This window comes from Pseudozyma flocculosa (genome assembly GCF_000417875.1).
Source record: "Pseudozyma flocculosa PF-1 unplaced genomic scaffold scaffold00011, whole genome shotgun sequence".
Classification (NCBI taxonomy): Eukaryota; Fungi; Basidiomycota; class Ustilaginomycetes; order Ustilaginales; family Ustilaginaceae; genus Pseudozyma; species Pseudozyma flocculosa.
This window is the reverse complement of record NW_006920879.1, coordinates 737,160-747,461: the sequence shown is the minus strand read 5'-3', so window position 1 is coordinate 747,461 and position 10,302 is coordinate 737,160. Positions and strand designations below refer to the sequence as shown.

General features: G+C 65.9%; 5 protein-coding genes across 5 annotated transcripts in view; 2 read left to right on the top strand and 3 right to left on the bottom strand.

Annotated features, from left to right (window-relative positions):
* The window catches only part of PFL1_03715 (uncharacterized protein), a gene marked incomplete at both ends in the record, with an annotated part of 6,364 nt that extends 6,073 nt beyond the window's left edge, over window positions 1–291 (top strand). The window contains one exon of the mRNA XM_007881234.1: window positions 33–291. Coding sequence (XP_007879425.1) covers window positions 33–291 — 259 coding nt within the window. The remainder of the gene's footprint in view (window positions 1–32) is intronic.
* A 408-nt stretch (window positions 292–699) lies between these two features.
* On the bottom strand, window positions 700–2,752 carry PFL1_03714 (uncharacterized protein; the record flags this gene model as incomplete). The annotated part of the gene is made up of 3 exons (XM_007881233.1): window positions 700–776; window positions 806–878; window positions 1,022–2,752. The coding sequence occupies 3 exons, from the start codon at window positions 2,750–2,752 to the stop codon at window positions 700–702; spliced, it is 1,881 nt and encodes a 626-aa protein (XP_007879424.1).
* A 680-nt stretch (window positions 2,753–3,432) lies between these two features.
* Window positions 3,433–5,243, bottom strand: PFL1_03713 (uncharacterized protein; the record flags this gene model as incomplete). The annotated part of the gene is made up of 3 exons (XM_007881232.1): window positions 3,433–4,346; window positions 4,449–4,592; window positions 4,877–5,243. The coding sequence occupies 3 exons, from the start codon at window positions 5,241–5,243 to the stop codon at window positions 3,433–3,435; spliced, it is 1,425 nt and encodes a 474-aa protein (XP_007879423.1).
* A 1,733-nt stretch (window positions 5,244–6,976) lies between these two features.
* PFL1_03712 (uncharacterized protein) lies at window positions 6,977–7,897 on the top strand (the record flags this gene model as incomplete). The annotated part of the gene is made up of 4 exons (XM_007881231.1): window positions 6,977–7,369; window positions 7,474–7,530; window positions 7,632–7,760; window positions 7,871–7,897. 4 exons carry the CDS (start codon window positions 6,977–6,979, stop codon window positions 7,895–7,897), a joined length of 606 nt encoding a protein of 201 aa, XP_007879422.1.
* Window positions 7,898–8,618: 721 nt separating this feature from the next.
* Window positions 8,619–9,629, bottom strand: PFL1_03711 (uncharacterized protein; the record flags this gene model as incomplete). The annotated part of the gene is made up of 3 exons (XM_007881230.1): window positions 8,619–8,815; window positions 8,961–9,060; window positions 9,240–9,629. 3 exons carry the CDS (start codon window positions 9,627–9,629, stop codon window positions 8,619–8,621), a joined length of 687 nt encoding a protein of 228 aa, XP_007879421.1.
* Between the last annotated feature and the right edge of the window lie 673 nt (window positions 9,630–10,302).

The following is a 10,302-nucleotide window of genomic DNA, read 5'->3' as shown; positions in this document are numbered from 1 at the left end:
CCGCCGCGCCACGCGATCGTGCTTCCGCCCAGCGCCGACCCGCCTGCCGGGGCAGTGTCGAGGCGAGGCAGCGGCGAGCTGTCGGACCTGCGTCGCGCCCTCTTCCTCACGCGCGACACCAGCCCGCTCTTTGACACGAGGCGGTGGGTGCGCGACCTGGAGAGGGGCTACGAGGAGGCGTGGAGGAGGTGGGTGGCGGGCACCGACGTCGAAGACTCGGCAGAGTGGGAGGCGCTCCCCGACGACGCGCCCGAGAAGCGGAGCGGGCACATCTGGATCTCGCAGCTCTGAGGGCCCGAGCTGCCGGCTGCGCGAGGCGAGCCGTCGGAGCCACAGGGACTGTGGTGAGCCGAGAGGGCGATGCGGCGCCCGTCTCGTCGGTCCGTCCGTCCCGTCTGTTCGTCAGTCTATTCTTCCGACCGTCCTTCGTATCCCTGCATCAGCATTCGCAACATCACTCTACATCGCCAGTAGTCTATCTGCATAGTCCGCATCGCTCACCGAGCACGCATGTACCTCCCCTCGACCATTGCACGGACGAGCATGTGGGCGGGCGCACATGCCCGCCCTCGTCCTCTACATGTCTCTTCCTTCTTCCCTCGCGCGCGCGCGCGCGCAGCTAGAGACGAAGCGCGGCGCACTAGAGGTCCTCGTCGTCGGACCCCATGAGCTCTGCCAACTCCCTCTCTTCCTCTTCTGTCATCTCGACGACAGCGGGTCCTTGCCCCGACCCTCTTCCGCCCTTCGCTCCCTTTCTCGTCGCACCAGCAGTGGCGCTGTGGGCAGCGGAAGACGAGGACGGCACCTGCCTGATAGTCTTGTCCCCGTTCGCCGTCGTCGTCGAGGTCATCGAGGTCGAGGTCGCGGTTGAGGTGTCGCTTTGCAGAGGGGAAGGACGAGGGGGAGGGTGGAGGAGGTCCTCGACTCGCCACCTCCGAATTGACCCGTCGAGTCCCGACGAAACGACGTACCATTCCGCCGCACCGCGCGGCCCAACATCGGCAGAGGCAGAAGTAGCTACCTGCCCCGCAGCGGTAGCGGGTGGGATCGGCTCGTTGTCGCTGCTCGTCGTCGGGCCCTGCAACGGTCCGGACCGGGGACGCAGCCACACGTCGATGGCGTCTATTTCGTGCCAGTGTCCCTCGACGGCCGCGATTGGCACCGTCGGTTTGGCCGTGCTCGACGTCGATGGGGCGATACCGGCCGCGGCATCAGGTGCAGCGGTCGCATCGGTGTCGAGAGCGAAGAGGCGCAGCGTTTCGTCCGCACTGCCCGTCGCCAGCACGTTGGGCGGCGGCGAGACCCGCAGCGCAAGGTCCGCGGCGCTGCCCACATCGGCGCGGCGGCGCGCAGCGGCATGGCCGAGGGACACGAGCGACTTTACAAAGTCGGCATGCTGGATCGTCCTGCTCGGTCCCAGGGGCGGCTGCGACCCGAGCGGCGCACCCGCCTTCGAGGTACGGCTACCCGGCACCTGCCCGCGTCCACTCTGCCGCAGAACCGTCGGGGAGAGGACAAAGCACCTGGCCGTCTTGTCGCCCGAACACGTCCACACCTCGGCCACGTGCCGGCGGAAACTGCCGTCCGGCGCCTCGTAGATGGGCGTGACGAATTCGTCGTCGCCCTCGCCCTCGCCCGGCTGCGAGGATGAGGCTGCGGCGGCGCTGGGCAGGCTATCGAGCCCCTCGACCTCTTCGTCGCGCCAGCCGGCACGCAGGTCGTAGATGGCCGTCTCGTGCGCCCGCAGCTCGCGACGGATCGTGAGCGAACCCCGCGATGCCGCCGAAGCCGTCGCCGTCGCCGAGGCGTTGTCGAGGGAGGCGGGCAGGTTGAGCACCATTTCAAAGATGCGGCCCATCGAGTCGGCAGAGAAGAGCGTGGTCTGACCACCCTCGGCGTCGGCGTCGGCTTCGGCGCTGGCATCGAGACGGGGCGGGGGCGGGACGGAGCCGAGGCAATTGATGGGCCTGGTGTGTTCGCGCAACATGGCCACCACCTCGATGTCGGGCATGGTCGCCCGCTCGCCCTCCGAGGTCCCGGTCGTGCAGATCCGCGTCCAGTCCGCTTCGCTCAGTGCGCCGGTCCATTCGAGGAGCGGCGTGAGGTGCCAGCACCGCACCGTCTTGTCGCTGCCCGCCGAGAGGACAAAGTCGCGGCCCTGGGAGCGGAAGCAGTGGACCGCCTTGATAAAGTCGGTCGCGGCTTGCGGCTGCGTGAGGATGGGCTTGGGCCGGAGGGGTGTAGCTGCGCTTTCCACCGTCGTACCGTGTGATGGGATTGACCAGACCTTGATGCTCTTGTCCCACGATCCCGTCACGAGCACTTCCCTCGTCGACTCCCGTCCGCCCCCTGTCGATCCGCCGACGCGCACAATGTCAAAGGTGGGTACCGGTGCTGAGTGACCGCGGAAGATAACCGCCGTCTTGCCGGTCTCGAGGTCGGTGAGCCTGACCACTCCGCCGCTCTCGGCGGTCCAAGCCTGGCTCTGCGGCAGAGGCCCCTGCCTCGCACCGGGGGCGGCAGTGGACGCGGCCACGGTGCGGCAGCGGAGCGAGAGGACGCGCGCAGACCCGGCATCGGCGCCCGCACCGCTCTCTGCGAGGCCGATCGAGTCCTTGTACCTGCTCCCGAGCCAGATCGGGTGGCCGTACTCGGATCCCGTGGCGGTGCGCGACGCCTTGGATGCGCGCGCCGCGCCCTGGGCGAGGGCCTCGTCGGTCTGGAAGAGGGTCGATGCGTCCGTCGCCTGCATGGCCAGAGGTGCACCGGGTTCGAAGGATGGAGAAGAGGTAGGGGAGGGCAGAAGACACGGGTCGACCCGGCACGTAAGCAGCGTAGAGAATTGGTCAAGAGCGGGGTCGGTGGTGTCGTTGCCGGCGTTGGTGAAGCTGGAAGAGGAAGGAAAGGGTCTGCAAGCCCAGTCAGGCAGGTGTTGGTCAAAGTCCGGGCGCACGCACGCACGGGGCGCCGCCTCTTTGCTCTGACCGGCTTCGCGCAGTCGTTGGACTTCTTCCAATTTCCCTTCCTCCCGGCTTCCGGGCCTCGGCACTTTCTGCACGCCACGTCAAAATGGCCAGGCCCAGCACGCGGCTCGTCTCGTCCATCGCGACGTCCCGTCACCCAGCTACTCGCCCTGCCACACAGACAGACCACACGTCGGAGGCGACGATACGGTAAACGAGCTTTTTTCGGGAGGGGGATGTTTCTACAATGCGGCGTCGGGCACGTCGACGCTGCTCCGATCCGCCGCCGCCGAGGGGCGAAGGGGGAGGCTGCGTGTCAAAAAAAAAGAGCGTTACAGGGGAGCAGGCGGTCCGGGCGGGGGGACAACAAGAGGGGTGGGCAGCAAGACGTCCATCGTCATGCGGGGCATGCGATGCATCCGGAAGCCGGTCGGGAGCTGGACCCCGTGCGTTGGCCCAGAGAGCCGCTTTACTTCTTGAGCAGGGCCTCGAGGGCGTTCATCGACATCGACTTCGGCCTCTCGATGGGCATGCCGAGGTATCGGTCGGCCACCAGCTGGGGCAGGGCACCAATGGCACGCGAGATGCCGAAGATGACCGTGTAGTAGGTGAACTCCTTGAGGCCGTACTGGTACAGGACGCAGCCCGAGGCGGCGTCGACGTTGGGGAAGGGGTTCTTGGTCTTGCCGTGCTCGGTGAGGACGCCGGGGGCGATCTGCGAGACCTTCTGGACCAGCTGGACGATGCTGCTGTCGCGCAGCTCGGGGCGGGTGTCGCAGAACTTGGAGAGGGCAGTGAAGCGCGGGTCGGGCTGGCGCAGGACGGCGTGGCCGTAGCCGGGCACGACGCGGCCGCTCTTGAGCGTCTTCCAGAGGTACTCCTTGATCTGCTCGTCGCTGGCGTTCTCGCCGACGGCCTCCTGCATGCTGAGCGCCCAGCCGAGCACCTCCTGGTTGGCCAGGCCGTGCAGCGGGCCGGCCAGACCCAGAAGGGCGGCCGAGTAGGAGAGGTAGGGGTCCGAGAGGGCGCTGCCGACCAGGTGGGCAGTGTGGGCCGAGACGTTGCCGCCCTCGTGGTCGCCGTGGATGGCAATGTAGAGGCGGAGGTAGTCGGTCATACCCTCGTTGTCGCCGTAGCCAATCATCTTCGAGTAGTTGCCAATCAGGTCGAGGCCAGAGTCGATGGCCTGGTTGCCATCGCCGCGTCCAAAGACGTTGTAGTAGATGCGGGCAGCGATGGCGGGCAGCTTGGCGATCAGGTCAATCGAGTCGTCGAGGGTGGGCTGCCAGTACTCGGTCTTCTTGATGCCCTTGGAGTAGGCAGCGGCGAACTTGCTGTCGTGGTTGAGCGAAGCGACGGCGTTGGCGAACTGGGTCATGGGGTCTGCGCAGGCGGGCGGCCAGGGGCGGGTGGAGGAAGGGAGGATTTCGCGATCAGCGATTGCTGCTGAGCCCGTTTCGGCACGACCCGTGCAAGGCTACTTACGGAGCGTCTTGGGGAAGCTGTCAATGATCTTCTCAAGGTACGAGGGGAGCTTGCCCTTGGCGGCCAGCTCCTGCGAGAGGCCCTTGACCTCCTCGGCAGTGGGGACCTTGCCGGTCAGGAGGAGCCAGAGCATCGACTCGGGGACTGCGGGCGGGCAAGGAAATGGCGCTGTTGCGTCAGTTTCGGCCGTTCAAGGAAGCTGCGATGCGTCGAACTAGGCGTAGGGCAGGTGACCCGTCCACTCTCGCCGAGGAAGACACGATCTTCGGTCCTCTTCCCAAGAGTTCTTCGCTGGGTCGCTCAAGCGACGCTGCGACGACGGCTAGGCGCGATTCTCTTTTCATCGCAGAATCCACTCGGCCTTTGCCGTCGGCGCCTTCGATGCGCCAAAACGAGCAGGATGAGACGGAAGGGACGGGGCCACTCACGGATCTCGGAGCCCTTGACGCCGATGTCGTTGCCGGTGGGGAGGACCTTCTGCGAGTCGGGGATCGACTTGCCGTGGAAGGTGATTCCGGTCTCGGAGTCGAGGACGGAGCCCTCCCAGAGCATGACCTTGAGGCCGCGCATGCCGCCGAGGAGGTTGCTGACCTTGATCTCGCCGAGCGAGGCATCGGCGTAGTCGGCCTTGAGCTTCTTGAGCTGCTCCTGCTTCTCGGGGACAATCTCGGCGACGGCGTCCTTGAGCGACTTGGTGCTGGCGAAGCGGACCGAGCTGGCGCCGGCAGCGGCGGCGAGCTGGCGCGACGGGGCAGCGGCGCGGAGCGCGACACGGGGGATCGAGAGGGAGAGCATGTCGATGGAGTGACGGTGCGTCTAGGGAGAGGGATGGGATGGCTGGGTGGTGGTGGTGGAGAAGGACCGGGGAAAGAAGGGCGGGGCGAAGGGAGCGAGCGACAGAGGAGGCGAGGTTGAAAAGGCGGCCGGCAGGACGGGCAGGACGGGCAGGCCAGGGCGAGGGCGAGGGCGAGGAGGCCCAAGCCAGGCAGGCCCAGGCCAAGCCGAGAAGAACGGGCGGCGGCGCGCGGCGGGCGGCAGGCGGCAGGCGGTTGGCCAGAGGGAGGCAGAGAAGCCGCCGCCAAAAAAGATCCACCGACCGCGCCCGACCGACCCGCCCGTCCGACGAGCGACCAACCAACTAACTCAACCAACCCGGCCGGACGCCCGGTCGTTTTTGGGGCGAGAACCGATGTGGCCGATCTGGCCAGCCAGCCAGCCAGCCGCGCCCAGCTGCTCATCTGTGCCGTCCGTCATGATCCTCCCTATCCTGACCGCGCCGACGGCCAGCCCAGGCAGGCAGGCAGGCGGGCATGTCAAATCCGCCAAGACGACACCAACTTGGAGCCGACCAGGGCCTCACCTACCTGTGCGAGTGGGCACGAGGGGAGCATGTCCATCTCTCGACGGGCGGGAGCGGGGCAAAGCCAACGGGGGCTCCGGGCGACGAGAACAAGCAAGGCACGAAGCGATAGGTAGGGTCCGGGCGGGGGGGCAGCGACGGGCGAGTTGATCGATCTACGTGGCCAGGCCAGAGCCAAAGGTGACGAAGCAGGCCCACGCCGTAGCTTCCGGTCCACGGGGGGCCGCTGAAAAACGCCCGCACGCCCGCCTGTGTGTGGCAGGTGGAGAGAGGCGCAGCTGCGATGGTGACGACAGAGGGGCAGCTCGAAGTTCAAGCGGACAAGGAGGGTCGACGAGCAGCCGGCGGCGGACCCGCGAGTTTGGGGGCGCCTCGCCCAGCCCAATCGATCGATCCGCCCGCCCGCCCGCCCTCCCCGCCTTCTCCCGGGCGTGAAAAGAAAAGGATCCTGGGCAACGCCTTCCACGCCTCCCCCAACCCGGCCGGCGCCTTTTCCTCGGACGGTCTCTGCTGCGCTGGTCAAGGCCGGCAAGGAGCAGCCCGCAACACGACGGCAAGCAGGCGAGGCCAGGCCAGGCCAGCCAGGCGAGAGAAGACGCACCTCATGAACATGCTCTTCTAGCGGTATCTGCTCGCCGCGGATGGCCACCCTGCACGACCGGACGAGATCAACAGCAGGCGCTGGCCACCTGCTCCGAGAGGCGAGGATGCGGTAGCGACGGCGGGATCCGCGCGGGCCGAGCCGGAGAGATGTTGCCGAAAGCGCCGTGGGTGAGCTGGCGGCCGGACGCCAGCATCTGAAATCCGCCAACGACCGCCGCCGGAGCAGTTGCATGCCGTCGGAGCCGACCGCATCTCGGATTGAAAGCCACGAGGCAGGACGGCCCGGTGCTGGCCAGCCCCGACAGCCTGGTCCACGCTCGGTCAGCGTTTGTCATGCCTTCCAGCTCCTGGACCGTGCCACGGTGGAACCCCTGTTGACCACCACCACCATCACCACCAGCCCACCACCCCACATCGTTCGGCTTGGCGTGCCAGCGCGGCGTCGACGCCTTCCTCTAATCACCACGCCCTCTGTACTGGCTGCTGCCGCTGGTTCGTCTCGCGACTTCGACAACTTTGACCTGGACTCGCTCCTAAGACTGCCCGCCCCCTGACGAAGTCCAACATGAACCGACGAGCTGGTGCCGTCGACCGGCACGCGCTGCTCTCCTCGGGCGCTTACCCATCGTCCTCGCGCGCTGCTGGCCTCGGGGCATACCGCACCGCCTCGCCATTCGAACAGCCCTACGGCGCTCCGCCGCAGCCGACGTCGTCGCACCAGCATCCCTTCCAGGCGCCGGCGGGCTCGACGCCCAACTACGAAACCAGCGATCCCTACGCAGAGTACGGCAACCACGTCGGAGCGCCCAAAAAGGAGCCGCCAAACACGACCGGAGCCAATGGCGGCCTGCTCGGACGCATGGCCGCCTACGCATCCCAGAGGACCGCCGAGGACCTCGAGGAGCAAAACGACCAGAGGCTCGAGGGCCTCAGCGCCAGGGTCAAGATGTTGAAGGACGTGAGTTGCGCCGGACGGTCAAGGCGAACCTCGAGCATGCTCGCCAGTACACGAGGAAGACGGCTGATGATCATGCCTTGTCGCTACCTCGGCCCTCTCTGCAGATCACGACGGGCATCGGCAACGAAGTGCGCGAGGGCACAAAGGACATGGGAGCATTGGTGAGTCGTCGGTTGTCGGGAGCCTCCCGCGCACCTTCACACCAGCGTGTTGACACGGTAGTCTGACGAGCCCTGATTGTCCTCTCGATACGATTCTGCAGGGCGAGGCCTTTTCAAACACGTCGGCCTTCCTCGGCGGCACCATGTCCAGGATGAACCGCATGGCGCAACGGCAAAGCGGCTGGTTCTGCAACATGATGCTCTTCCTCTTGTTCTGCACCTGGATCTTTGTGAGTGGGCCCGACAAGGCTGAGGCTCGGTCGAAGTAGGGTCGGCTGTCGTGACACCTCGGGCTGACGCGCATCATCTCCCGGCTTGCTCGGCGGTCTCTGGCGTTCAGGTCTTCTTGTGGTGGTGGCGTCGATGAACGGTCACCTCTTTCTCTCTTCCTCGCTGCTACTACCACGAACACGACGTCGGCCACAACGACGACGGCAACGACGAAGAGTGTGTCATAACCCGCACTACGCGACGCCTCATGCACTTGCACTTGTACTTGTACCGAACCACGACATCCAGCAATAGACCCACGATCTGCCTCGCTCAAGTGTCAAAGGACACGCTCGGAGTCGGCACGCTCCGGCTCCAAGAGCAGACAGACGAGGCAGGCAAGTGGAGGGCAGGCTTGGAAGACAAGAGCGGGAGGGGGCGAGCCTTTATTCCAGGCGCAGCATGGAAGTGGATGGACCCGCACAGGACCAGGACCGGAAGGTGAGAGACGAGATGACACAAAGATGAGGGAAAGGGGAAGCGGGGAGCCGAGAAACGCAAACGCAGACCAAGCAGAACCTTCCTAAGGGTGCGTCGGTCGGATTGGCGTCGTCGTCACTGCCCTGCTCTCTCGCGGACGAGAGAGAGTAGGAAGATGATGACGACGACGACGAGCGCGACGTACGACGACGAGTGGAAGCGAAAGAGGGGAGTGAAGGGCGGGGGATGGGGATGGGGACGGATGGTCATTCGGATCAACCAAAGACCGATGGATGCAGGTTCCAGGAAGGCCGGTGAAGCGACGATACGGGAATCGAGGAGTTGTCGAGGGTCGATGACCGACGGTGTCGAAGGCGCGCGCGAGGCGGGCCGGCCGCTCAGTTGTTGAGGGCCTGGAGCAGCTTGGGACCGAAGAGGGCAATGTCCCAGGGGTTGGGCTTGTACGTCTTGTACATCTGCAGGTTCTCGACGACGCCCTCGTTGAGCGTGCCCGACGGCGCCAGCTTCTTGAACGCGCTCTTGGTCAGGTCGACGTGGCCCTTTTTGCAGCCGGCGCACTTGTCAATCACGCGGACTGGCGCGGGTTGGAGGAAAGGTGATGAAGCGGTACGAAAGGGGGAGAGAGGGGGGTCAATGTCAGGCCGACGCCGGAGAGAGGCTGTGACGGCGACGACGACGACGACGACGACGACGAAGACGACGATGACCAGGGCACTCACCCTTGACACACTTGTTGTCGGCCTTCTTGTTGCACAGCTTGACAAAGTCGCCGCACTGAGGTCCGTTGTCCCAGCCCTTGACGACGGCGCCGATGTGGCTCTGCAAGGATGATGGCGGCGGCAGGAGAGGTCGATGATCGCGAGGGGGCGAGGGGTCAGCGTCAAAGGCAGCTCGGGGAGGGCAGGGGAAGGCGACGCGTCGTGCACGACGGCCAACCTCGTTGATCACCGCCTCGACCGCCGTGCACCACATCAACTACCAGCTGGAACCCCACTCACCGAGTTCTCGGGCTGCCACTTTCCGCCGCCGTTGCCGCACTGCGGGTTCTTGAGGTCGTTGGAGGCGTACCAGGTGATCTTGACGGCGTCGTCCCACAGCTGGTCGGAGTCGTCGGTGCCGATGGTAAAGTGCTGCTTGCCCTTGGTCTTGCGCGAGTGCTTGTGGTGGTGCTTGCCGCGGCGCATCAGGTCGCGCCGGGCCAGCTCCTCCTCGCTGTAGTCGTCGTCGTCTTCGTCGCCAAAGACCGAGTTGATGTATTGCATCACGTTGCCCGCCTCGTCGACGTCGGCCGCCTCAAGCGCCTGGGCGGCGTCGCTGCTGGCCAGCACGCCGCTGGCGCCGGCCATGGCGATCGTGGCGAGAAGGGCGAGGAGGGAAAGGCGGGCCATGGTTGCAGCTGTTTGTCGGTGGTGAAGGTGGTGATGGTGATGGTGGTGGTGATTGGTGACTGATCGTGGGTCGAGAGGGGCAGAAAGGGCGATGCTGAACTAGAGGGAGAGAGAGAGCGGGCGCGCGCGAGAAAAGACTGTGGCCGAGGAGCGGGGGAGGTTGGGAGGTCGGGGAGGGTGGTGTCCGGAGGAGTGCAGAGGGGGAGTGGTCGATGTCGAGGGCGTCCGGAATGGAGAGCAAGGCGGAGCGGTTGCTTTTGAGGCCGGAGCGCGGTATGCGTGCCAGATCGAGGCTCGCGGCCAACACACACGCACGTCTGTCTGTTTGCTCCGCTACGGCCAGTTGGGCTGCAGCCCTCGCACCAGGCACCATGGCCGCCCTGGGCATGCTACGAGCAGCGGCGACGTCGAGACACTACTGCCGCATCGTACACACCGTGAGGGCCTTGCGCATCGCAGCGGACGCTACGGGTGCGACGGCTGATGCTGCTCTGCCTCTCCTCCCTCATCTGGAAGGCCTTCACCGGGAGAACCCCCCCGAACTACTACCATAGTCAGGCAAGCAAACAATGCGCTCGTCAAGGCCCCTCTGGCCGAAGGATTGGATCTAGGTACGGTTTGCGGCTCCACCGATGATGCAGAGGCGAGCGTGTACGGTGGATGGTGGCGGCGG